This window comes from Geotrypetes seraphini, chromosome 15 (genome assembly GCF_902459505.1).
Source record: "Geotrypetes seraphini chromosome 15, aGeoSer1.1, whole genome shotgun sequence".
In the NCBI taxonomy this organism is placed as follows: domain Eukaryota; kingdom Metazoa; phylum Chordata; class Amphibia; order Gymnophiona; family Dermophiidae; genus Geotrypetes; species Geotrypetes seraphini.
Genome location: NC_047098.1, coordinates 67,747,713 through 67,775,159, shown reverse-complemented (window position 1 = coordinate 67,775,159; position 27,447 = coordinate 67,747,713). Strand labels below are relative to the sequence as shown.

Here is a 27,447-nt window from a genome sequence, read left to right as displayed (position 1 = left end):
TTGGACATCGTCAACGTAGATGTAGCATTCCCATCCCAGTTTTCTGATGAATTTCCCCAGCAATTGGAGGAAGATATGGATTTTTTTTTCTTTTTTTCTATTTTGATGAGTGATTATTGTGATTAAGAGGCATAGCAATAAAGAAAAAATAATTTACTCTTTGAAATACGATAGTTGAATAGCATGGGTGACATAGCGGATCCCTGCAGTACCCCTATGTCTGCTTCTTTCCAGTTGCTTGTTCCCCTGCCATTCTACTCTCGTTGTTTATACATGTGTTTTTCTTTGCAATTTTGTGCTGTAACTGTTAAACCATACCTCTTTCTCAATGTAATTGTTGTTTTTTTTGTCACTATCACTCTGTATGTACAACCTGCCACCTCCCTTGCCAAGTCTTTATCATCAGCATGCACGTGTCAACACCTCATATGATTGAGGAACCAGCCACAGGCAGTCCCTGGCCAGATAAGGAACCCCACGCACCTGGGAGGCTGGTCTTAGCTGGCACAGAACTTTTCAGCTACTGTTAACAACAGCAGGACTTGGCAAGGGCAGGCATCTTGATGGAATTTTTTTGTCCAGGAACTATATAGACTTCTGTGCTGGCTGCTTGCTGAGTTTCTGTTTGGAAACATGATTCATTTCCATATGAAACATAAAAGTCTCCACCCTGCCAACTCTCTTGCCCCAGTTAGCTCTTGCTAGCCAGTCTGGAAACCTTGAGAGCGGATTGGGAAACCTAAAAGGGCATTGGTGGCGAGAGAGATTGTAAAGAAGTATTCACATTTGAAGATTAAGCAGGAGCCCAGATGTGCAAGAAAGTTGGAAGGTAAGTGCTGTATTAGCAGGGGCTGGGCATGCAAGCAGTTTGAAAGGCAAGCGCTGTGTTAGCAGGAGCCCAGCTGTGCAAGAAGATTGGAAGGTAAGCAGTGAAATGAAGTACGTAACAAGTCTCACTTTCAAAGCCCTTTAAAACAGCAATTTTCCGATAGGATTGAGTTGTTTGTACATTTCCAGACAGAGTAGCAGCTGCAGCTCTGGCAGGACTGTGCAGATTGGATTGGATTTATTATATTTGATAAGCCACTTGTACAAGAGTATTAAGCGGTTTGCAAAACTAAATACATTAGGCACTTTGGACTTCACTCTCTGTCTCGAACGGGCTCACAATCTAAACTAAAGCACCTAAGAGAAAAAGAATATCATTCATATATTCAAAGATAAAAATAGAAAGAAGATGAGAAGGAGGAAGGAGATGCAGAGAACCAGGGAAAGTGAAGCAGAGTGGTTACATTGGAGAGAAAAAGACAGAATAGTAAATCTAACTAGATCAGGGGGTAGGTAACTCCAGTCCTCGAGGGCCGGAATCCAGTTGGATTTTTCAGGATTTCCCCAATGAATATGCATGAGATCTATTTGCATGCACTGCTTTCAAGTCATATTCATAGGGGAAATCCTGAAAACCCGACTGGATTCCAGCCCTCGAGGACCGGAGTTGCCCACCCCTGAACTAGTTAAATATCAATTACTATATCAGGCAGGAGAAAAGAAATAGAAAAAAAAATGAAATAAGACAAACCCAAAATAAAAATGAAATAAGGTATGAATAGTCGGAGAGAGAAATTGCAGTTAGTGGGAGACGTTCGTTTGCAGATTATGGGGAGTATTGCATAGAGTTCCATCGTGTTGATGAAACAGAATTGATTTAACTAGTTTCCAGAAGGAGAAGTAGGATGTTTCCTCAAGGAAGCCATGAAGCCTGGAGATCCAAAGGTTAGGACCTGCATATGAGAAAGCTCTCTGGTTTGTAAGTTTTATTAATCTTGGTGCAGGGACTTCAAATCGATTGTGATGTGATGATCTCAGAGTTCTATTAGATTGATATCTGGCCAGTTTCTTGTACAGATAATAGAAGCAGAAGATGCCAAGCTTTGAAAACTAGTCAAAGTAGCTTGAATTTGATCCATTTAGCTATTGGCAGCCAATGCAGATTAAATAGAATCAGCGTAATGTGGTCGTTAATGGGCGCACCTGTTAAGTGTAGCTGCAGTGTTTTGCATTAACTGCAGGTGGGACAGGTTGGCTAAGGTTGACCCTAGGAGAATGTGTTACAGTAGTCTATGTTACTATGCACCCTGTGTACAGGTAGAAGCACACACTTGTGGTTTCAAATACATTGAACTTTAGGGTAGAGAATGACACAGGGACAAATTTTCCCCTTCCCTGTGGGAACTAATTTTCCCGTCCGGGCGAGTTCTTTTTCTGTCCCTGCCCCATTCCTGCAAGTTCTGTCCTCTGCACAAGCCTCAAATTCTTTAAAATCATAAGTGTTCAAGGCTTGTGCAGTTAAGGCAGAACTTACAGGAATGGGACAGGGACAATGACAAAATTTGCGGGGATGGGATATGGAAATTGAATTCCTGTGGGGTTGGGGACAAATTTGTCCCCGTGCCAAGCATTTGCATGTTACTCTGCTCCACTGATTCCCATACTTTTTACTAGGGTGAAGCCCTTAAAATATTTTTTCATATACCGAGGAACTCTCAATGTAAAACAGATTCTACAATCTAATTTCTTGAGGAATCCTAGGGATACATGGAGCTCAGTTTGGGAATCCTTGCTCTACTCAAAAGAGATATATACAGAACAAAATGGGTGAAAGCATCCTTAGCTACTTCTTTCAGTGATATCCAAATAAATCAGGAATGGGAATAAATGGGTTGGGCTCTTGCTGCGCATTTGCCATTCTGAGAATTTAAAGCATGAAGGATGTTAGGGATTTGATATACCACTTTTCTGTGGTACAATTAAAGCAGTTTACATCAGACCTCCTCCTATCTTCAATTTAGGAAGGTGCTGTTTTCATTATAGTCTTGTTATGATTCATAACGTTTATGTTGCTAACCTCAAGAATCTTATGTAAGCCGCAATGATTCCCAGTTAATATTTGTTGGGTATAAGAAACAATATGGTATGGTACATATATTGTACTCAGGTATTTTCTCTGTTCCTTTTGGGCTCACAATCTAAGTTTTGTACCCAGGGCAATGGAGGGTTAAGTGACTAGGCCAAAATGACGAGGAGCTGCAGTGGGATTTGAAACAAGTTTTCTAGGTTCTCAGGCCTGTGGGCTACTCCTCCATTTCTTAGGTTCTCAGGCCACCGCCTGTGGGCTACTCCTCCATTTCTTAGGTTCTCAGGCCACCGCCTGAGGGCTACTCCTCCATTTCTTAGGTTCTCAGGCCACCATCTGTGGGCTACTCTCCATTTCTTGAAGATCATGGTAGAAATGAAGCTTAGAAGCGGTGCTGAATTCTCCTTGTGTCCTTTTGTTTGCAAACAACACATTGTAACTTCCTTTTGAGGTCTTCTTATAATCTCTGTTTGTCTTGCCTAAGTTTTTGCTTAATTTTATTGGATTGTGAACCACTTTGACACTGTTATGAAAGTTATATGAAATATACGAGGGTCATTTCATAAATAATGCACACTATTTTTTTTAAAATTTAATTTTTTTTTTCCCAAATATTTATTTACAATCCTTCAATATAGTCTCCCTGCTTTGCAATGACCGAGTCCCAATGTCCAGGAAGCTTCATTATTCTATCCAAGACACCATTTTTGTTCAGTTGCCAAATGGCTCAGGTACCAGTAGAAAAAAGCTCTTCCAGAGATGCAAAATGATGTTCAGATAGATAGCCTGTCTATATGGTTATTTCAACCAAACAGTTTCAACTTTGGAAAAAGGTGGACTCATGTCTGGACTGTAGGGAGCATGAGGTATAACACTTCCTAGCCGTATACGCGTAGTTTTTCAATGACGACATTCTCTATGTGCAGGCGAGCGTTGTTGTGAAGAATGAGTGGCCCAGCCAAGAGCAACTGAGGTCGGGTTTTGTGCATTTATTGCAAAAAAATCACAATAATACACTGCTGCGACACTTCTTCCACATGGAACTTTGTCTGTAATGATGACGCCTTCATGATCATAAGCAAAAATCATCATTTGTTTGACTTTTGATTGAGCTCGTCTAAATTTTTTTGGCCTTGGGGAAGATGGAGCTCTCCACTTGTCATTGAAAAACTACACGAATACGGCTGGGAGGTGTTACCTCATGCTCCCTACAGTCCAGACATGAGTCTACCAGACTTCGACCTTTTCCCAAAGTTGAAACAACCTATGCGTGGACATCATTTTGAATCTCTGGAAGAGCTTTTTTCTGCCAGTACCTGAGCCATTCAGCAACTGAATAAAAACGGTGTCTTGGATGGAATAATGAAGCTTCCCAGACCCAGCTTGCTAACATTTGAGTTTCAAGTTTTATTTTTGTTATACATGGACATGGCCCGGCACTGAATACTGGGGGCTAATTTAGTCGAGCACCTTTTGGTTGATGACACAGTTTATAAAATTAAGTTTAAGTTTAGTTTAAAGGTTTAAAAAAAAACAAAACTCCAAAACTCTGCTGACCATCACTGGCTGAATATTAGAGGTGGGGGGGGGGGAGTTTAATGATCAAAGTCTTGGAAGGAAGGAGAGGAGCTAGTTGGCTTTAAAATTAATTGAGGGTGTGTGAGGCTGAAGGTTGCCTAATCTGCTTTCACTGGGTCTGTTGCGAGGAAACAGGAGCTGCTGTCACCTGTCCCCAGACAAGAGCTCCGTACTACAAACTCCTTTCTTATTGCAAATGTAAACAGACTATCCAGGATCCCTGTCTTCAGAGAGGCCTAACACATGGGTGCTACAGTGTTAGAGAATGGCAAAAATCTAGAAAACATTTTATGGCATTACCTTGCTTGTACATGTGATGTTTTGCATGTTCTCATTTTATTATCATAATAGATGAAGTGGCTGATGCCCACTTAGGTTTTGTTTTACTTCAAAGTTTAACTATCACTAAGGTTGCCAAAACTCTATGTAGTCTTGAGAAACTACAAGTACACAATGTGTATATATAAATATATTTCTATTTATACAGCTCCCAGCTCAATAGATATTTCCGTATCAGAGTCCACATGTTGTGGACGTATGAAAAAAACATTCCAATCTCAGGTAGAATGAAAATCAGGTGGAGAATAAAGAATGGTTCCTGCTCTCCCTGGTGAGGATCTGTTCTGGGGAGCTCACAACTGGGTATATGGGTGTGGCAAGCCCTGCTGTATTAGGGTTACCTTATGGCTCCAGGAAAAGGAGGACGGATTGAAACATCCAGGTTTTAATTCCATTGCTTTCAATGGAAGTAAAACCCGGATGTCTCAATCTATCCTCCTCACTTCCATTGCTTTCAGTAGAAGTAAAACCCGGATGTCTCAATCTATCCTCCTCACTTCCATTGCTTTCAGTAGAAGTAAAACCCGGATGTCTCAATCTATCCTCCTCACTTCCATTGCTTTCAGTAGAAGTAAAACCCGGATGTCTCAATCTATCCTCCTCACTTCCATTGCTTTCAATGGAAGTAAAACCCGGATGTCTCAATCTATCCTCCTCACTTCCATTGCTTTCAGTAGAAGTAAAACCCGGATGTCTCAATCTATCCTCCTCACTTCCATTGCTTTCAGTAGAAGTAAAACCCGGATTTCTCAATCTGTCCTCCTCACTTCCATTGCTTTTAGTGGAAGTAAAACCTGGATGTCTCAATCCGTCCTTTTTCTGGAGCCATATGGTAACCCTATGCTCTATGTCACATTTTGGTGTGAATGTTCAACAACACCAGCAGGACACCAGGCAGACCTTGTTTGGTCTTTAATACTGTGTTATCGCCAATAGCAAATGAACAGGTCTTGGACTGGGGAAGGAGGGAACAATTGATGTGTCTAGTGTTATTTTATTTGTGTATATGTTTCTGTTATCAGCTTTTCCTGGATGAAAAGGGGATAGAGGACCACTACACAGCTCCTGGATCTGTTGGGCTGCCGCGTGAGCAGACTACTGGGCACAATGGACCTCTGGTCTGACCCAGCAGAGGCACTTCTTATGTTCTTATGTATTTTGTGTAATACCTACAAAGCTGCATCTGCAAGTGTGTGCTTTATAAATTATCATTGAACTAAACTGTATAATGACTAGTCACAAAAATAAATTAGAGAAGAAGCAACACTTATCTTAGATGGTATAACCTATGAACCAGCGCTGGTTGGAGTTGTACATCTTCTTACAATGTCTGGAGTTGCTTTGCAACTGATTACAAGTTGAGACCGTTTAAATTTTCCATTTTGGTGGGAGACACTTTGTATGTATTATCGGTTTGAAAGAATGTTAGCAGAACAATCAGGTAAATCCTGGAAGTTTAAAGAGATTTGGGGTTCATTAGATTCGTTTGTCAAACACCTCAGATATCTACTCGATTCGAATTATTTTGGCTACTTTTCCTACACACCCAGGACGGGAGGGAGGAGGGATGGGTTGTTTCATGATTTAAGCATAGTATATAAGTGCTGTTTGATGATTTTTTTGTTGTGATAATTGTTGCACTCTGTATAAGCTGTTTCTACAAAATCAATAAGCAGTTATAAAAATGAAAATGCTACATAATTCCCCTCCATCAAAGACAAGATAAGATGGACTCGGAACTGGTCTTAGTACCATCTTTATTTGGCATGCGCTTTTTGATTTGGTCTCTTCTGTCCGTGAGGTGGGTAAAGTAGACCCTTTTAGTCCCAGACTGGTTACATAAGAATGTGTCAAGTGTCTCAGAGCAAACCTGGGCTACTTGCCACTGTCCATGATGAGAGCATAGATATCTAGAAAAAAAGAGTACAGATTGAGATATCCGGTGTTTACTTCTGTTGAAAGCAATGGAAGTAAAACCCGGATGTCTCAATCCATCCTCCTTTTTCTGGAGCCATATGATAATCCTATCTAAAAGGCAAAATGAAAGCTCTTGTGGAAGCAATGCTAAGTGTGCAGATAAAACCTCGTGGTGGGGTATCTGTAGTGGAATAAGTTTGACTGAAGCATTAACCCTTTGTCTCCTGTCACAAAGGTGCCGTTGTATGTCAAGGATCCAGAGAGTAGAGTGAAACAGCTGTACGAAATCTGAAGAGCTAGCATGGCTCGTAAGATGAGTTTCCCTGTGCTAGAGGACCAGCTCCGGTGTCCCATCTGCCTTGAGGTCTTCAGAGAGCCCCTGATGTTAAAGTGTGGACACTCTTATTGTAAGAGCTGCGTGATGTCCCTCTCGGGGGACTTGGAGAACCTTTTTCTGTTCCCGGTGTGCCGGCAGGAGGTGGACTTCAGCAGCTCTCCTCCCAACGTGTCTCTGGCCAGCATCATAGAGACGCTGCAGAGTCTGAGCGATTCTGAGCCCAATCAGGAGTCATGTCCCGACCACCACAACCCTCTGAGCCTGTACTGCGAGAAGGACCATCAGGTCATCTGTGGCCTCTGCGGCATCATTGGCACCCACCGGCAGCACCAGATCACACCAGTCGCCAGCGTCTATAGTAGAATGAAGGTAGGGAAAACACAAATAAACAGAGAGAGATAAAAGCCAAAAGACATACACTCTGAGCACTCATACGTGGGGTCAGAAGTCACTGCAGTAGTCAGTATATTTTAGGAAAATATGCATGGGAAATCTGATACACACTCATCCTTTTGGTGCTAAAACTCAGTATGTTAACATAACCTAGTCTAATCTAGTCTTCTGTTTATATACCAAGTCATCTCTTGACAGAGTTTGACTCAGTTTACAAATAGTCAGGAGACTAGAATGTACATAAATGACGTAGAATAGAGTAGAGTGTTTAAATTAGAAGCTATCATAAAATCGAACTTGCATTGTTATCAGTTAGTGGATTCTGCAGGTAAATTTTTTAAATATTGTGAAAAAAGCAGAGTTTGTAAGGTTTTCTGAAATACTTGTAGTTGGCCTATCGTTCTAATAGGACCCGGTAGTCCGTTCCAAATCTCTACTAACTTGAAAGTATAGGACTTACAGAGTTTCCCAGTTAATTTAATTCCCTTAACAGAGGGAAACGATAACTTATACTTTGGTGTGTTCCTCATGTAACAGGATCTGTATATATTCCGACATAAAGGAATCCAAAGGTCAAATATTCCATAAAGAAGTTTAAAAATAATGCTTGCTCATGTGTGGGATGAGAAAGGGTAGCGTAGGCTTGGAGACAGGACAGGCCAATAAGGAAAACCCACAAGCAACTGGGAACACAGCGCATGTGCTCAAAAAGAGCCAATAGTACTTAAGAACTACAAAATTACAGGACCTTGTAGTCTACAATACAGCAGGGTTCACTGTCATAAACGAGCGGGGAAAAAGGGGCGCCGACATTATAGACTATTTACATTTCCTATTGTAAACGATTGTATATACAAAAGATTTTTCCATAGAACTTTATCTTTTCAAGCTGGATCAGGGGATAAACCCTTTTCTGTTCTGCTAACAAACTCTAACGCCTATCTTTCCTTTAGAAAAATGCTTAAGACCTACTTATTTGACAAATTCTTCTGAATGTGATTACCGTTTCTTGATTGTTTTTAACTGAGAGGCTACTGCAGTATAGAAGTGAATTTATGATGTTATATTTAAGTCTTCAAGTCTCATCTCATATGTCTTCCGGTGCAGACCCCCTACTATTTTGGTCACTTTCCTCTGAACTGCTTCAAGTCTTTTTATGGCCATAGCAAGGTATGGCCTCCAAAACTGAACAAATGCTCCAAGTGGAGCCTCACCAACTACCAGTACGGGGGCATCAACATCTCTTTTCTTCTGTTGGTCATCTTGAGACCTTCAGACCTTGGCCACTGCTTTGTCACATTGTTTCACCACCTTGAGATCCTCAGATACTATCACCCCGAGGTCCCTTTCCTGATCCATGTTCATTAGCCCGTCAGCTCCTATTGCATCCAGATCTTTTGGATTTCTGCACCTGTAAAGCATTCATTCCTTCTCACTTATGCAATCATTCTCATCACATTTCAGCATTCACCTCCTCCTCCCCCTTGTTCTCCTACAGTTCCCCCCACCCCATTCTTCCTGTCCTAACTGGCACTAGTAGGTGCCACTGAGGTAGGGGAGAAAAAGAGAAAGATAGCCACATGCTGGCTGCCTATAGAGTTGGCATAGTGGATGCCAAGATTTTCGTTGTTTTAACATTAACCCCACCTAGCTTATGATACATCATTAATACAATTCTTCTTTAACAAACTATAGACTCCTGATGCAGGTGGATTAGCTGAAACACAGCCAGTGTCAGGTCCTCTTCTTGTTTTGCTTTGAGTATATTAGACAGATTTTTCTTTTAAATTTATTTATCTACCACTTATATCCTAATAGTTTTACATTCAGGTACTTTATCATATCTATCTAGTGTACCTGAGGCAATGAGGAGATTAAGTGACTTGCCCAGGGTCACAAGGAGCAGCAAAGGATTTGAACCCACAACCTCAGGGTGCTGAGGCTGTAGCTCTAACCACTGCCTTGGTCATCTCTTTTGGAGACTTGACAACCAGTATTTAAGCACAGGTGACTGGGACCTACATAGAGTGGCGAGCACAGCTCTGACCACTTGGACTGCTGTCATCTACTGTGTTATTGTGTTACTGGTTAGGAGTGACATAGCAAAGTAGAGATGAGGCTGAAGCCTGAAACCACTATCCTGCTGATGTGTATTTTCACTAAGATGATCCTTTTTTTAAACTCTCCCTTCCAGGAAGAGCTCTCCCTGCTGATAACGGAAGTACAGGCACAGAAGAGGAGTCTGGAAGAGCATGTCAGCAAGCTGATCAACAACAAAACTCGCATTGTGGTAAGCAAAGCCTGTTCTGTTCTGCCATGTGCAGCTATCCAGAGAGCTAAACGCTCGTTCGGCCTCCTATTCGAACAGAAGTTCAGTTCTGAAAACCAAGATTTTCAATGAAGAAAAGCAAACTGGGAAACATAGAAACTTACCAGAAGGTCAAAGGGAAATAAAATAAACTGGAAATAGTTTCTTAGTTATGTGCCGGGTTTAGAAAATCTGTACGAACCCTGACATGTCCTCAAAAGGAGGACAAGTCCAGAGAAATCCAGACATCTGGTAACCATAAGAGAACCAATACACCATTTTCCCCCCATCAGCGCAAAGAGCTTGTTAGGACAGTTTCTCTCTTCAGCTAACAGATATTTATTTATTAAGATTTAATAACTGTCAGTCACCAAGGCAGTATACAACAGATATAGCTTGATATACAAGTAAACACTATGGGGCTCATAATCAAAATAAAAATATGTCTAAAAGCCCGCCCAAGTCGGCACTTGGATGACCTAAAAGACAGGTCGAAGTCGGGTCGTCCAAGTGCCGATAATTGAAACGGGTTTTTAGACGTATTCAGAGACTTTTTAGGCCTCTGAATCCTGCTGTGCACTCAGAGCCGAAAGGGGCGTTTTTGGAGGAGTGGTTAGGGCAGGACATGGGTTGATCGTACTGCAGGGATAATCGAAAGTTTTATGGATGGAACTGGATGGAACTTATGCGTTGTGACTTCGACAATGTAAAACCAGGTCTAAGGGCTGGATTCTCTATAGGATACCCGGTCTCAGAAGCCACCTAAGCGGCGTTTGAGATTCGCACACGGGCGACCTATATAGAATCACAGGGAATCTCCTTGCTGCAATCAGTTTAACAGCCTTGGCCAGGAACCTGTCCCCCTGCGAAGACTACCGGCAGGAGGGATGCCCATTCCCTCCTGCCAGAACCCCCAAAGCCATCCCCACCACTCCCGAATGTCTGCGGCAGGAGGAGTGCCCAATTCCTCCTGCCACCACCTCACCAAGACAGGAGGGATGTCCAGTCCCTCCTGCTGGTACCCCCCAACACCCTCCCTATGATCATCAGCAGGAGGGATGGCCAGTCCCTCCTGCCAGTAGCCCCCCCCCCCCACCGAAGGCATGCTCTCTGCCCCCCTAGACCCCACAGTACCGTTAAATTGATAGTGCGTTTATTCAATGCCGTAGGTAAGTCTGGGTCAACAGATATGAGTAGCTGCAGGTCATCTGAAAAGATGTAGCGCAGCTAATGGTTTGAGATAGATACTGAACAGAATAAGTTACAGTATCAGTCCTTGTGGTATCAGGCAGATCAGATCAGATATTATGGATTGCTGGTTATCTCATAGGATTTGAACCAGACAACAAGTACTGTGCTGCTAATGGATGGATTGTTCAGGTCTTTATCTGCCGTCATTTGTTATGTTATATGAGTCGTGCTTGTATATTTTGGTCAACAATGTCAAAAGCGGTACTAACACCTTGTACTTTTAAAACCAATAGGAGGAAATACTTTTTCAAACAAAGAATAGTTAAGCTTTAAAACTTGGTGCCAGAGAATGTGGTAACAGTGGTTAACGTAGCTGGGTTTAAGAGAGGTTTGGACAAGTTCCTGGAGGAAAAGTCCATAGTCTGCTATTGAGATAGACATGGGGAAATCCACTGCTTGCCCTAGGATTGGTAGCATGGAATGTTGCTACTCATTGAGATTCCTGCCAGGTACTTGTGACCTGGATTAGCTTCTGTTGGAAACAGGATACTGGGCTAGACGGTCTGACCCATTATGGCTATTCTTATGTTCTTTTGAGGTGAACCTCTTCTCTCGGTTTCTTGAAACTTATGACCAAATGTAAGCATAAAATACAATCAATGAGGTAAACTTGGAAAAAGGCAAATTAAAGGTACTGTGTCCACAAAGCAATAATATCATGCATGAGTGCTGTGTCCATAGGAGAGCAATATAACATCCTGATGATTGCTCTCCACCATGTCTTTCACCCCTTCAGCCGAATGGCTGAGACCAAACCTGGATGTCCAGCATATGGCACAGTTCTGTCCCTAGACAGTGGAAGCCAGCTAGGACCATTCATGCTGGATAAAGGCAATAAAGTGATATACTAAAGAAAGAAACCTAATAATAGCCCAGAAAACATTTACCTTTTGATTAGAAAGAGAAACGGAACATTGAGACCTAGGGGGTGACATTCGCAGTGCCCTTGGAAGAGAGATAACACAACAATGGTCAGCCCTGGCTCCCACGCAAGACAAATATTTACAGCGTCCCCACCTGCTCATTGCTTAGTCTCCATAAAGAGATTCTGTCTTTGCTCTGAGTTCTAAGTGGATGTTTACGTTCATTCCCCATCATTTATACATGTCATCAGTAACATGGCACACAGAAGGCCCCGGTGAGAAGGCCATGAAGCGGCCTGTTTAGAGTGCTGCTGGCCTGACGCTGCTCTGCTGGAAGGTATTTATGGTCACAGTCGGAGGGGTTCGGATAGGAGGGAAGGATGGAGGGTCAGTGGGCATTTGGTTGTGCAGCGGGGGCAGGAGCTCAAGGGTTCTCCTGCACAAGGAGTGGGAGGGAGGGAAGGATAGAAGCTGGGCAAAGGTTCTCCTGCACAAGGGATGGGAGGGATGGAGAGATAGAAAGATGCTGTAGAGGGAAGGCACAAGGGGATGGGTGAAAAGATGTTGCACATGTGGGGGAGAGAAAGGAAAGAGGAAGAATTGGGGTGAAGGAGAGAAAGGGAGAGATGATCATTGTACATGAAAAAAATAAGTCCTTGACGGACACGGGCTGATGAGGAACAGTCAGCAGGTTTTTGCAAAGGCAGATTGTGTTTGACAAACTTGCTGCACTTCTTTGAGGGAGTAAACAGCAGATAGACAATGGGCGACCCGGTCGACATTTTCAGAAGGCGTTTGTCAAGGTTCCGCATGAACGACTACTTTGGAAAATTGCGAGCCATGGAATCGAGGGTGAAATACTCACGTGGATTAAAAACTGGCTGGAGCATAGGAAATGGAGACAATACTCGGACTGGAAGAGCGTCACCAGTGGGGTGCCGCAAGTCTCGGTGCTTGGACCCGTGCTCTTCAACATCTTTATAAACGATCTGGACATTGGTACGATAAGTGAGGTGATGAAATTTGTGGACGATACGAAGTTATACAGAGTAGTAAAGACACAGGGGGATTGCGAAGATCTGCAACTTGACATAATCAGGCTCGAGGAATGGGCATCAACATGGCAGATGAGGTTCAACGTGGATGAGTGTAAAGGGATGCATATCGGTAACAAAAATCTCATGCACGAATACAGGATGTCCGGGGCGGTACTTGAAGAGACCTCCCAGGAAAGAGACTTGGGAGTTCTGATTGACAAGTCGATGAAGCTGTCTGTGCAATGTGTACTGGCGGCAAAAAGGGCGAACAGAATGCTAGGTATGATAAAGAAGGGGATCACGAACAGATCAGAGAAGATTATCATGCTGCTGTATCGGGCCATGGTGCACCCTCATCTGGAGTACTGCATCCAGCACTGGTCGCCATACATGAAGAAGGACACGGTACTACTCGAAAGGGTCCAGAGAAGAGCGACTAAGATGGTTAAGGGGCTGGAGAAGTTGCCATACAGTGAAAGATTAGAGAAACTGGGCCTTTTCTCCCTCGAACAGAGGAGATTGAGAGGGGACATGATCGAAACATTCAAGGTTCTGAAGGGAATAGACTTAGTAGATAAAGACAGATTGTTCACCCTCTCCAAGGTAGGGAGAACAAGAGGGCACTCTCTAAAATTGAAAGGGGATAGATTCTGTACAAACGTAAGGAAGTTCTTCTTCACCCAGAGAATGGTAGGAAACTGGAACGCTCTTCCGGAGTCTGTCATAGGGGAAAACACCCTCCAGGGATTCAAGACAAAGTTATACAAGTTCCTGCTGAACCAGAACGTATTCAGCTAGGGCTAGTCTAAGTTAGGGCGCTGGTCTTTGACCAGAGGGCCGCTGCATGAGTGGACTGCTGGGCATGATGGACCACTGGTCTGACCCAGCAGCAGCAATTCTTATGTACCCTGAAAATAAAACCTAGTGCCTTTTTTGGGCCCCAAATTAATATAAGACACTGTCTTATTTTGGGGGAAACACGTTAGTAGTGCTGCCTGATTCACCAATTCACTTCTGTGAATTGATTTGAATCTATTTGTTTTCCCCCAAATTTGGACTCATCGATTCAGTGAACAACCCTTCACCCCTGGTAAGGCCTGACATACCTCCATGGCTTCCTAAAGCAACAGCGGCGGTGGATGGCTAGCAAACGCAGGCTCTGAACAGGCTGCTCGTAGCCTGCCCCACAAGGGCCTTCTCTCTGCCGCGTCACTGATGACCCGACAAAGGGAAGCCCTGACAGGGCAGGCTGCAAGCAACCTGTTCAGAGCCTGCATCTGTTAGCCGTCCACCCCTGCTGCTGCGGCATTAGGAGACTTGATAGTATGTCAGATGTTGGGGGGGATAGAGGAGGGTCAGTCAGGAAGCTCCGCACAGGGGGATGGGAGGCAGGGATGGAAAGCTGCTGCACATGGGAAGAAAGAGGAAGAATTGTAGGACATGGGGTGGAAGGGAGTGCAACAAAGAGGTAGAAAGGGGTAAGAGGGAGAAATCCTGCATATGATAGAGGGGACATAGGGTGGAGGGCAGGGAGAGATGGTGAACGGGGAGAGAGAAAGAAATATTTCACAAGATAATGGAGCGGAGGAAAAGAGAGATGCTGCATGGAGGGGAATAGAGCTGTTTGACCCAGGGCACAAGGCAGGGAGGGAAAGAGAGATAGTAGACAATGGGAAAGAAATGTTGGATATGGCAGTGGAAGGGAAGGTACAGAGATGGAAGATGAATGATGAGCATGAAGAAAGAAGAAAACATCAAATGGGCAGGGGACAGGGGACCCTGGCGAGTGAGTTAACAGAAACCAGGGAACCAACATGATTTGAATAATAAAATGACCAGACAACAAAAGTTAGAAAAAATCATTCTATTTTGTGATTACAATCAGTGGCGTACCAAGGGCGGGGTGGAGAGTGCGGACCGCCCCAGGTGCCAGCCCTAGGGGGGTGCACAGCCAGCCAGATCCGGAACCTTCCGCACTGCTCTAAATGACACCTGCACCTCTGAGCATCTGCCGTATTTATTCTGAATGTTCAAAAAATTATTCAAGGATAAGGTGAAAATAGCAGCAGCCAAGGACGATGGTTCACACGCTAAAATATGCAAAGATATGAAAATAAATTTAAAAGTACTTATTCTGAAGCTGAGTCAGCAGCCGTGCTGAAGTGCAGGAAGGTCCCATGATGACTGCATCTGCTGCCTCTGCCTTCGGAAGATGTAAGTGTCATCAGAGGGGGTGGACCGGCAGCTGCAGTCATCGCGGGACCTTGCCGAACTCCCTGTGTCTGCCAGCCAACCCCCTCCGACGTTACTTACGTCTTCCAGAGGCAGAGGCAGCAGAAGCAGTCATCTTGGGACCTTGCTGGTTTGGAGGGAGAGAGGAAGGGGGTCAGGGTGGTATGGAAGGGTGGTGGAGGGAGAGAAAGGGGGTCAGGGTGGTATGGAAGGGTGTGCAGGAAAAGGAGAGAGAGACATAAGAGAGAAGGATACTGGATGGAATTGGGTTGGAGGGAAAGAAAGGGAGGCAGATGCTCATGGAAGTGGGGGGGGGGGTACGGGGTGAGAGGAGAGAGTAAAATGCCAGAACATGGGGGTGTGGGAGAGGGAAGGGAAGAAGATTAGAGGAGAGAGATGCCAGATCATTGGAGGAGGGAAGGGAAGAAGATGGATGCAGATCAATGGGGGTGAAGGAAGAGATGGAAAGGGGATGTATAAAGTTTCTGGGAGGGGAATAGAAGGAGAGAAGATGCCATATAGAAGGGGCAGAGAGAGGGTAGACAGTGGATGAAAGGAAGAGAGTGACAAGAAGATGAGAAAAGCAGAAACCAGAGAAGACAAGGTAGAAAAAAAAATTCTATTTATTAATTTTTTTTTGCTTTAGGGGAGATGCATCGCTGTTTCTGTGGTGTTGCATTGTATGCAGAGTCCAGCTTCTTGGTGGTTCAATTTAACCTTTGTGTATGTGTTTCTATTTTATCCACCCTTTTATAAAATTGTAGAGCATGTTTTTAGCACCAGCCATGGTGGTAACAGCTCTGATGCTCAGAATTCTATGAGCATTTGAGCTGTTACCACCATGGCTAAAAACCACACTACAGTTTTGTAAAAGGGGGAGGGGTTAGTTTGTGATTACATATTCCATACTAGGCGAAGGTGTTTTCTGTGCTCTGTGTGTTTGAAATACATGGTATTCTGTTAGAATCGACTGTGCAGGATTGATCTGTACTAGTCTGGCTTGTTTAGTTTTACAGTGGGTGTATTGATGTTGTACTGCTCACTGCAGTATGTAAGATGCTGCCTTTTCCTAGGCACACTCTTGTGTAACATGTGGAATGTTAATAAAAATCATGTTTTTCATAGAGATGTGGGGGGGGGGGGTTGTCAAAAAATGATAGGCCCAGGGTGTCACATATGCTAGGTACGCCACTGATTACAATGTCAGATTTGAAATGTGTATCCTGCCAGAGCAGGTGTTACACAGTAAGTGCGTGAGCAAGGACCTAATGGAGAGAGGAAAAGTCTTTTATGTTTACTGGGTCAGACCAATGGTCCATCAAGCCCAGTATCCCTTCTTTGCAGAGGCCAGTCTAAGTCACTAGTACCTGGCCAAAACCCAAGGTGTAGCAATATTCCCCCATGTCTTTCTCAATAACAGACTATGGACTTTTCCTCCAGGAATTTGTCCAAACCTTTCTTAAAACCAGCTACACTATCCGCTCTTACCACAACCTCTGGCAATGCGTTCCAGAGCTTAACTATTCTCTTAATGAAAAAAATTTCCTCCTATTGGCTTTAAAAGTATTTCCCTGTAACTTCATCGAGTGTCCCCTAGTCTTTGTAATTTTTGACGGAGTGAAAAATCGATCCACTTGTACCTTTTCTACTCCACTCAGGATTTTGTATACTTCAATCATTTCTCCCCTCAGCCTTCTCTTTTCCAGGCTGAAGAGCCCTAACCTTTTTAGTCTTTCCTCATACGAGAAGAGTTCCATCCCCTTATATCATCTTGGTCGCTCTTCTTTGAACTTTTTCTAGTGCCGCTAAATCTTTTTTGAAAATGGCAGAACACTCTAAAGGGGTTTCTTTTCATTTTGCCTCACCCTTTAGAATTACCTTCTTAGAGTGCTGTCATAGATCCAGCCCCTCTCACATTGAGCAGAATATGTGTTTTCTCTCATGTCCTCCTCTTCACATGGTCTGTAGATTGCATGCTAGACATAACATGCTTTTCTCTTTCTTGTGCTTTGCAGAATACATGCGAAGCCTAACTTGCTTGCCCTTGCATGCTCTTTCAAATGCACTCTATACGTTTCCCCTCAAGCCCTCTGCAGAATATAAGCTGAATGTAATGTGTCTCGCCCTGACTCATGTGTGCTGTATCTACCAAATATGTTCCCCCCTTCTCTCATTTGCTGTTGATAACATGCCCTTCCTGATATGCTGTGCAGAAAATTTGCTGTATCTAATGCATCTCCCAATCTCTCTCCCGCAGAATGAGTTGGACGTCTTTAAGTGTATTATCCGGAAGGAGTTCCAAGAGCTGCACAGGTACATCAAGGACGAAGAGACTCACTTCCTTGAAAGCACTGAGAGGAAGGCTTCAGACCTCATTGCCTCTATCGAGTCCCAGCTCCAGCAGACAACTGAAACCCTCAAGCAGTTTATGGAGATTCAGAAGACACTTGAAATACTGAACAATGAGAATCATTTGAACTTTATTCGAGTGAGTAGCCCTCCATTACAGACCTCTCTGTCAACTCCTCTTCTGCTCTCCTCTTCCACTCGTCTTTTATCTTCCCAGTTTCTATCAATATTCACCTCTGGGCTTAACGCTCAGTGCTAAAACTAGGCTCTTGTGCACATTTCCAGAGAAAACTGGAAGTACGAGGACACATTGGCGCTGATCTTCTGTGCTTTTAAATATGAGCCTCAAAATTTTGAAAGCCTCATATTTAAGCGCAGAAAAGCAGGCACCTGACATGGAACCGGATTTTAACACCGGTCATTGCGGTAACAGCTCCGATGCTCTAGAATTCCGCTTAGAACTTTTGCAAGATTTGGCGGAATTTCAAGTTTTAATAAACATTTAAATACAATTTACAGCTATCTTTAGTACGAATGTTAACACTAGTGCGTGAGCCTGCTAAGCATTTGGCATTGTATAGCATGTGCGCAACCCTGGCTTTAACTATACATTAACGCTGGCAGTAGTTTATAGTTCGTTTGGAACCCTTCTGGACTACTTTGACCCCTCTGGCTCGTAGCCGGATACTTAATTGATGCTTTTTGTAATGCATATTCTTTGTTTACTTTTGTGTGGAGTTTGTTCTTTGTTTATTTTTGGTAATTGGAAGGAGGACCCAGGGGTGGGACTGGGTGGGGGAGGGATGTCTTGGGTTGGGTGGTGGGGAGGGAGGCTCTTTGGGGGGAATACTTCAAACTCTTTTGAGCTGGTTTTGCTCTTGTTGTGGCATTCTGTTGTTTTTCATGATTGCTCAATAAAATATATTTGAATATAGTTCGTTTGGTTATATCCCTCCTTTAATAAGGTGGGTTACAAAACACTTCTCCCTCGTTATTCGCGGGGGATAGGGGCAGAGCCGGACCGCGAATATCTGGCTCTGACCCACCCCCGCCTCCCTTCCGCCTTCCCCTGGCATCCCGGCCTTACCTGGGGTAGGAGCGATCTTCCTACGCTCCTGCCCCGTGCAGATAGCCATTAGGAAATGGCTGTGGGGAGTTCCCGTAGTCTCTCGAGAGACTACGGGAACTCCCCACAGCCATTTCCTATGACTACGGGAACTCCCCACAGCCATTTCCTAATGGCTATCTGCACGGGGCAGGAGCGTAGGAAGATCGCTCCTGCCCCGAAAACCAGCTAGACCACCAGGTAAGGCCGGGATGCCGGGGGGAAGACAAAAATATGTGGGGGTTTTTCCTCTTTCCCCCCTCCCCAAAAAAATTGTGATTATGTGAAATCGAGATTGGGGAAACCGCGAATGGGGAGGGGGAAGTGTTTTGAGCATCGGCCCCCCTAGTGTGAAGCTAGAGAATAGTGTACCCACAGCCAAGAGGGCAGTGCTGCATCAGTGTGGCCGAGAGCACAAAGCTGTATTGTGTAAATACTAGTAAGGATACAGAATTGTTATGCATGCTTGCAGTGAGTCAGGTTATGCTGTCTTGGCTACTTTTCTCATGTTTAACTGCTTCTACAGAGTCCATGTTTTGGTCAGCCTGGATAGTGTGAATGCTTACCCAGTGGATTTCTGATGAAATGTCTTTCTAACTCACAGCTAGCACTGAAACTGATATGACAGTTGTTGTAGACTAAACTAAACCTTAAGTTTGTATCCCGCATCATCTCCATAAAGATAGAGCTCGGCACGGTTTACAGGTAATTCAATAAATGAGGGAAGGACATAATAAGAAATTAGAGGTTATGAAGAGGATAGCTAGCTTTACATTTTAAATAGATAGCTTTACGTTTTGGAGAAAAGCCAGGTTTTCAGATGCTTTCGGAATAATTGGAATGAGCCTAGGTTCCGCAGCGGGGCAGGGAGGTTATTCCAAAGCTCAGTGAATTTGAAGAAAGGGGATTTTCCTAATTTACCTGCATACATGACGCCTTTTAATGAGAAAGAGAAAGAGAAAGAGAGAAAAAAAAGAGAGACAAAGAGAGAGAGAAAAAAAGGAGACAGAGAAAGAGAGAAAAGAGAGAGAGAGAGAGAGAGAGGAAGAGAAACTAAACTAAACTAAATCTTAAAGATAGAGCTCAGCACGGTTTACAGGTAATTCAATAAATGAGGGAAGGACATAATAAGAAATTAGAGGTTATGAAGAGGATAGCTAGCTTTACATTTGAAATAGATAGAAAATGGACCTATGGTGCTAGGCCTTAGAAAGCTGTCTGCCTTGTTCAGGCTTGTGCTGCACTTCAAGGCACATCGCGCCAGTGCAAACAGAATGCTGGTTTACTCTCTCCAAAAATATAAGGACTAGGGGGCAAACAATGAAGCTACTAAACAGTAAATTTGAAACAAATCATAGAAAATATTTCTTCACTCAACATGTAATTAAACTCTGGAATTTGTTGCAAGAGAAAGTGGTAAAAGCAGTTAGCTTAGTAGGGTTTAAAAAAAGTTTGGACAAGTTCCTACAAGAAAAGTCCACAAGCCATTATTCAGATGGACTTGGGAAAATCCACTGCTTATATCTGGGACAAGCAGAAAAAAAATCTGTTTTACTCAGGTTCTTGCCAGGTACCTGTGACCTGGATTTGCCACTTTTAAAAACAGGGTACTGGGTATGATGGACTTTCAGTTTGTCCTGGTATGAAAATCCTTATGTTCTTATGTTATATTCCAGTTAGGCTTTGCAATTTCTCTGCACATTTCATCTCCTCAACATTCTCCTGTTTCTTTTTAATTACAGAAATACAGCTCTCTCCCTCCAAGGTAAGAAAACAGGAATGGGGTGCAAAACAAAAGAACATAGATTTCTGTGGCTATGAAAAGGGAGCTTAAAGGGAGAGAGAGCAGACCAGAAAGGACCACATATGTTCAAGTTCAATTTATTTAACATATCGCAAATATAAAACCAAAGGTAAATCTAAGTGGTTTACAATATAAATTAAACAAAACGTAAACTACAATTGAAAACATGAGGAAAGAAGGGAACCAGCGGTTACGATAAAACCAAAAAGATTGGGGAGAGGGATGAACAATATGGTAGGGGAGGCCACAGCAATGGAGGGTGCGAGATGTAGAAGGGACAGGGATAAATTCTCAGAAGGTCTCCAAAATTTAGGCACTAAGGGCTCCTTTTACGAAGGTGCGCTAGCATTTTTAGCCAAAAAACTATCACCTGCTCAAGAGGAGGCGGTAGCGGCTAGCACGCCTGGCGTTTTAGCGCCCGCTATTCCGCGCGTTAAGGCCCTAACGCACCTTCATAAAAGGAGCCCCAAGTGCAAAGTCTATAACAGCTAACGCAGTGCGCATAAAAGATGGTATTCTATAACCTGACTGCTCAAACCCCTCCCAGGCCTAGGCCCCTTCAAGGTAGCGTGCTCTGGAATTTGAGCGTGCAACTTATAGAATAGCGACTAAGGGCAGCTATTAATTGGTGCCAATTATAGCCTATATTGGTCATTAACAATTATCAGCTCATTATTAAACTACATTATGCATGCAACGGCTCTGATTCTATAGGTTACACCAGTGTTTCTCAAATTGTGGGTTTTTAAAATTTCCATTCATAGGCATACATCAAATCTTGAGGTTTAAGCCCAATTAAATTCAGCACTTTCCCTCCACATTCACTCTTCAATTTTATGCGGAATAATGTACAGTTTTCTATACTGGCCTCAGAGCCACCACTCCACCGCCTAGTAAGAATTTCAAGCGTCATCATCGGCCCTATACGTTCTCGATAAATGACTTAAGATTCAATAAATAAATGAATATCATTCACTGGCATTTTAAATAGCTTTTGACCTCAACTTATCATTGTTTACTCTTTATAGTTTGTGTTTTTACTATCTTATGCGTGACCCGGGAGGGAATAACCCAACATGTTTCGCAAAATGCGCTTTATCAAGGGTCCCCCGCGGCTGCTATTGTCATCCGACTCCTAGAACTCTTAGAGAGCTAGGGCCGATGATGAGAGAGCCATATAATTCTTCCCGCTTGAAATTCTTACTAGGCGGTGGAGTGGTGGCTCTGAGGCCGGTATAGTAAACTGTACATTATTCAGCATAAAATTGAAGAGTACACTTGAAAAGATGACATGTACGTCACGTACGCAAGAGTCAATGTTATGAGCGTCTGTGTGCAGAAGGAAACAACCACCCAGACAAGCATCATTCTTTGGTGTGATTGTTCCTTGAAAACTAATGGCAAAACATTTTCGTTTTTATGCAGTAGTTAACCTAACCTGAGCAATAAAGCAATCAAGGCTTTGCTACCGTTTGAATCTTCTTATCTTTGCACACTTGGATTTTCAGCTCTGACAGAAATTAAATTAAAAAAAGAGAATGACTGCAGATGGTGGATGATGAAATGTGTGTTTGCTTGTCGACTATCAAGCTGCGTTTTGAGTTTATTTGTAATCAAAATCAAGCACATCCACTGCATTGATTAGCAATTCTATACTTAGCTTAAAGAACATTAAATAAATAACTCTCAAATTTAATTTTTTGCTGGTTTTGCAATTTTATAATTGAAATTATAATGTGTCGCGAAAAACATTTGCTCTGTTTAGTGTGCCAGAGCCAAAATAGTTTGAGAGTCACTGGTTTACACTCTAGTTGCAATTCAGTCAACTCTGTAGAACTTGTTCCTGGATGTTATGGTCAAAATTAATAATGGCTGGTTTTAAAAAAGTTTTGAAGAAGTTTATAGAGATCAGGACCTTGAACAATTAACCAGGCAATCCCCATCTCTTATAAGAAGGATTGGACCTCCCTAGTTGGACCTGCAGATACTTCTAAGTGGGAAAAAAACGAGAGTGGGCTTGATGAACCATCACTCTGACATAGAATAGTATTTTAATGTTCTTATGTTCTGCCCTCTGCTTTAGATCTCAGCTTCCTCAAAAGCACCCTATAGATGGTGTCTTCAGTGCAGTATCCTTCAAGCCAGGCTTCCGTCACGATGACATCAAGATTACTGTATGGAAACGCATGTTCCGTAGGGTGCTACCAGGTAAGCTCAGGTTCCTACCTAAATCCCACAGTGAACCAGGTCACTTTCTGATCTCTTGCCCATTTTATAGTCAGTCAGCTTTTGGGTCCCATGACAGTCACACACCTGACTCACATCCAGCTAGCCTAAACCCCCTGCCAAATTCATGTCTATCCCACAGTCAAGCAGCTCATGGACCCTATGCTGATCCCAGACCTATCTTGCAACAAGCCATACCCCTAGCTCCATGCCTATCAGACAGTAAGCTGGGTCCCATCTTGATTCTCATTCTCTTAACCAGCCAGATCCTGGACCCCAACCAAAAGACAAGCCTGTTTCATAGGTAACTAGTCCCAGGCCTTATTCTGATCCCATATCTGAAACATGATCAGCCAGTTCCTCAATTCTGGGCTGATCCCCATCCCTAGGAATACTTTGGGACTGACCCAGAATTTGTATGATTACCAAGCTTTGAGGAAAGAATTGAAAAGCTGTGCCAGAGCTCCACTGTCCACTCCTCAAACCCCTCCACTTCGGCCAGGGAAAAGAGCTGGAAGAGGGAGAATAGCTATAGTTTTCTGCTCTGAAGTGACCACTCCAGCCTCACACTCTTTCCCTGTCAACAGGCAGCAGGTTGGGAGAAACAGAAAAGAAGGAGCTGGAAAAGAGAGCAGAACAATTTATTTCTGCTGTTTTGATGTCAACTTCACTCCTCCTGTCTTGTCTAAATAGACCCCACATGGGAAGAAGTCAGATTGGAATAGACACTACTCAGCCTGGTGTTGTGTAGATTCCAGACTCAGCTGAGAGCAGAATAGGAGAGAGGAAGGAGATTCCCAAAGCACAGGTCATAGAGCTGTGAGTGCTGCTGAAGTCAAAATTGGGGAAGCAGAGGGAGCGAGAGACGGTACATGTGGATTAGCAGGAGGGAGATAAGGTGGAAGAGAAAAGACAATGGCCATTCTTCCCTTCCTCCACTAATCAATTGCAATCAAAAATAAGGGACTAGACTTTTCCTGTTGCTAGGGGGAGAAATAAAATGCATGTCAAAACCTCCTGTTTGAAATCCTGAATGGTAATAACTGTTCTAGAGTAACAACGATGGACATTATAAACTCAAGTGCACTCCCTAGTTCCTGGACAGCCACACAGAAACAAAGAAGCATGACGGCAGATAAAGGCCAAATGGTCCATTTACTATCTCCTCCTCTCCCTAAGGGATCTCACGTGCCTGTCCCACACTTTCTTGAATTCAGACAATCTTTGTCTCCACCACCTCTACTGGGAGCCTATTCCACACATCTACCACCCTTTCTGTAAATAAGTATTTCTTTAGATTACTCCTGAGGCTATCTTATGCCCATAGTAGTGAAATAGCCCTCTCCATTGGTAGGAACTGCTGCTTAGCTTAGAGGGAACAGTGTCCTGGATCACACTCCTTGTACATTGTACATCTGGACACAGATGTAGGCATTCCCTTCGATTTAACCCCTGGTCCTCTTCATCTCATCTAAGGTCATTCGCTGACTCCTCTTCTTCTCCTGCAGGATCAGTGGAAACTTATTCCTCTTCTCTTTCCTTCATTTAGTGCACCAGAACAGCGTAATACTGTGAAGTGCAGTGGCCTAAGCAACCCTCCCCACCCCAACGGTGCTGGTTCAATGGCAGGGCCTGCGTGATACAATGGTTGATTTGACCAGATGGCATGATGACTTATTCTGACTGCCTGGACTTTTACGCTTATGAGATTGTACTTTGTATTATCTTATGGAGTTCACTTTCTACCTCTATATTTTTTATTTGACTTATTTGTAAATTGCCTAAACTTGTTTTCTCTCAATTTGGTGATCCATCCAGTTTTTAAATAAACATGAACATAAGCAGAGGTAGAAAGCTCTTGAGGCAGTGGCTTAGCTGGGTGTTTATACCAGGCCCTCTGAGGTCTCCTCTTACCATTACTTCACATGTAAGGAGAGCCTTCCCAGATCTGGAAAGTAGCAGAAAGAAGTCTTAGAACACTACTTTTAGTAGAATGATTGGAGGTCTCTAGCTATAACCACAGAAGAACTTTAGAAGTCTCTACAATCACATAGAGATACAGGGAAGCAAATATACTGAAGGTATCTGTCCCACTAACCATTCAGTCTTTGCTTCTAGCCTTTCATGTAGCAGGCCTGGCCTACAGATCAGCCTTTCACATATAAAGCTCTAGTCTAGTCCCAGCTTTTTGCACCACAAGTTCTAACTTCTGCCTTTCACCCTGTCATATGGGAGGCTCTACCACCATCTTCTGTCACCCAGGCCTAGTCCCTAGTCTCTCATAGTGGAAGCCAAACTGTACCACAAACTGTGTAATACAATATTTTTTTCCCTCTCCTTTCTGTCAGCCCCAGAGGTATTGAAGTTAGATCCTATGACTGCTCATCCTCTCCTGGATCTGTCCAAAGGTGACACAGTGGTGCAGTGTCGTCTCCTGTACACCCGCCGGGACAGCAACCCTGAGCGTTTTGACTACAGCAACTGCGTTTTGGCCAACAAGGGCTTCTCCACAGGCAAGCATTATTGGGAGATAATTGTTGGAGCCAAGCAAAAGTGGCGCCTTGGCATCATCAAGGGTACTGCCAGTCGCAAGGGCAAGCTGCAGAAATCTCCTGACAACGGTGTGTGGCTCATTGGCTTGAAAGAAGGCAAGATCTATGAAGCCTTCACCAGCACCCGGGTGGTGCTGCCGCTCACTGCACGGCCACAGAGGATCGGAGTATTCCTGGATTATGAGAAGGGTGAGCTGTCCTTTTACAATGCTGACAGCAACTCAGAGCTCATCCACATCTATACCTTCCAGGCAGAATTCCAGGGCAAGCTGTACCCACTTTTGGATACCTGTTGGCAGGAAAGGGGCACCAACACCCTTCCTCTGATCCTACCCTCACCTGCCGTGTAACGACCCAGAGAGGCAGTTTGAGGAATCTGCTGACACATTAGCCTCTTGTACAGCAAAGTGATGGAAACCCTGTACTGGGATAAACATCCATAGACCCCTAAGCACTGAGTAGCATGCTGACTTCATGACCAGAGAGCTTACGTTTATTTCTTGTTGGATTCCAGAAGTAAGAATGGGACGCAGTGACTTAGATCGACCCACATTTCTACATTGTCTGCACATAAGGAGATGGGAAGAGGTGTTATATCCTGCATGAGTTGCCATTCCAGAGATTCTTTTCCGATACTAATGATATTCCTAGAGATGGAAATGGGTCCAAAATTTCTGCTTATGGCACTCAGTTAGATTCTAAAATGCTGCCGGTGTTAAACCCAGAAATTCAGTGCTGGGCCATATCCACACTCCGGCACTGGATTTCCAGCTTTATAGAGCCAGCTAAACCAGTCAGTTAAGTACGATATTCAGCAATTAACCAGCTATGGCACACCGTATAAAGATAGGACTACTCAGTCCTATTTATGCAGTTACTTTGGATGGTTAAGTGCGAATATTCTGCCCCTGGACCACTCCCAAAATAGCCAGCTTTCAGTTTGGCGCTAAGTGCTCCTTTTCAGTGGTACTAACCTCTTAACTGCTACTGAAAATGAATGGTTAATTCCAAACGGATGATTTAACTAGCCAGAAGCTGTTTAAATTGCTTTGCATATTGACCGGTTCGTGTCCATGGATTTCCTGCAGTGTAAATGCCTCTCTCTGACATTTCTATGCACCTTGCTTTGTTGTCGGCACAAGGACTGGAGGCCCAGATGAAGAGGGAACATTTTAATTCAGGAGTATCGAGCAAGCTGTCTTTGACCCTTGGGATCTGAGAACCTGTGACAATGGGAACTTGGTCCATGAGGACTAGCCACAATCAGAACTGAAGCTTGTGGTAGTTTGACAGAACATCTCTCTCTACTCAACCCCTCTCCTGGGGTATCCTGCTCGAATTATAAAGAATTAATGTAAACATCTTCCACACTCTATCTCAAATTCAGATTTAACAGTTTCACAGTATAGGCCAGCCATCGCTGTTCTTTGCTCAAAATTTATTTACCTGTAATTATGTTTGTAGTAACATAACATAGATTCTACCTTGCAGTTCTGTGCGGTTAACAAACTAAGAAGGTACTGACCATTCACAGTATGATCACAGTAGATTAGTCAAAATATTTGCCAAACAAGTATGTTTTCAACGATTTTCTGAAAACCAGATAACAAGCAGAAATGGATATATAGGTACCTACTTGTTTATCCCACATTGCTGCCCAATATGCCAAAATTTTGCTAAAGAATCTTTTATAAACACATTCTTTTACTGATGGAAAGTCAAAAAATTGTACTTTGTGCAGATGTTTTCTATCAGCAAAATTAAAGTGATCGACAAGGTAGCTGGGTAAAAGTCCATCCAGAGCCTTAAAGCAAATACATCAGAACTTAAAAATCACTCTTGCCTCTATTGTCAACCAATGTAATCTGTGATAATACTGTGATACGTGATCGGATCTTTTCAATCCAAAGATCAACTGTAACACAATATTTTAAATGATTTGCATCCTTTTTATATTTTTCTTAGAGATCGAGAATATTACAATAGTCTAAGGTACTCAAAATAAGAGACTACCAATAGTCTAAATGAAAAAAAAATGAAAGTATGGCTTAATTGTTCTTCATTTCCATAATAGGAAGTAAGATTTTTTAAACTAAGGAAGTGATATAAAAGTCAAAGGATAATTTGCGATCAAGAATTTTTATACTTGGCAAGATGGAATAAATAATGCCATTCAAACTTATTGAGTCTTCCTTGATTGTATCAGATGAAGACAATAAAAAAATTATCTTGTCTGGGTTAA

The 27,447-nt window shown here is 43.2% G+C and overlaps 1 protein-coding gene across 4 annotated transcripts; it reads left to right on the top strand.

Moving 5' to 3' along the window:
• Positions 1-521: 521 nt before the first annotated feature.
• TRIM50 (tripartite motif containing 50) lies at positions 522-27,447 on the top strand. 4 transcript variants are annotated; one of them, XM_033922506.1, is made up of 8 exons: positions 522-829; positions 5,854-6,020; positions 6,984-7,454; positions 9,673-9,768; positions 17,427-17,657; positions 20,366-20,388; positions 22,511-22,635; positions 25,002-27,447. In XM_033922506.1, the coding sequence occupies exons 3-8, from the start codon at positions 7,050-7,052 to the stop codon at positions 25,553-25,555; spliced, it is 1,434 nt and encodes a 477-aa protein (XP_033778397.1). In that variant the 5' UTR covers positions 522-829; positions 5,854-6,020; positions 6,984-7,049; the 3' UTR covers positions 25,556-27,447. The 4 variants fall into 4 exon arrangements, with proteins under 4 accessions (XP_033778397.1, XP_033778398.1, XP_033778400.1 ...); XM_033922507.1 differs by lacking the exon at positions 5,854-6,020; XM_033922509.1 differs by lacking the exons at positions 522-829; positions 5,854-6,020 and adding an exon at positions 1,515-1,773.

What these genes read in the sequence shown, in the direction of transcription:
- TRIM50 (XM_033922507.1), top strand. Translation starts at nt 7,050, where the DNA reads ATGGCTCGTAAGATGAGTTTCCCTGTGCTAGAGGACCAGCTCCGGTGT. An exon ending in ACAACAAAACTCGCATTGTG is followed by an intron (nt 9,769 to 17,426) that starts GTAAGCAAAGCC and finishes TCTCTCCCGCAG; the next exon opens with AATGAGTTGGACGTCTTTAA. An exon ending in ATCATTTGAACTTTATTCGA is followed by an intron (nt 17,658 to 20,365) that starts GTGAGTAGCCCT and finishes TTTTAATTACAG; the next exon opens with AAATACAGCTCTCTCCCTCC.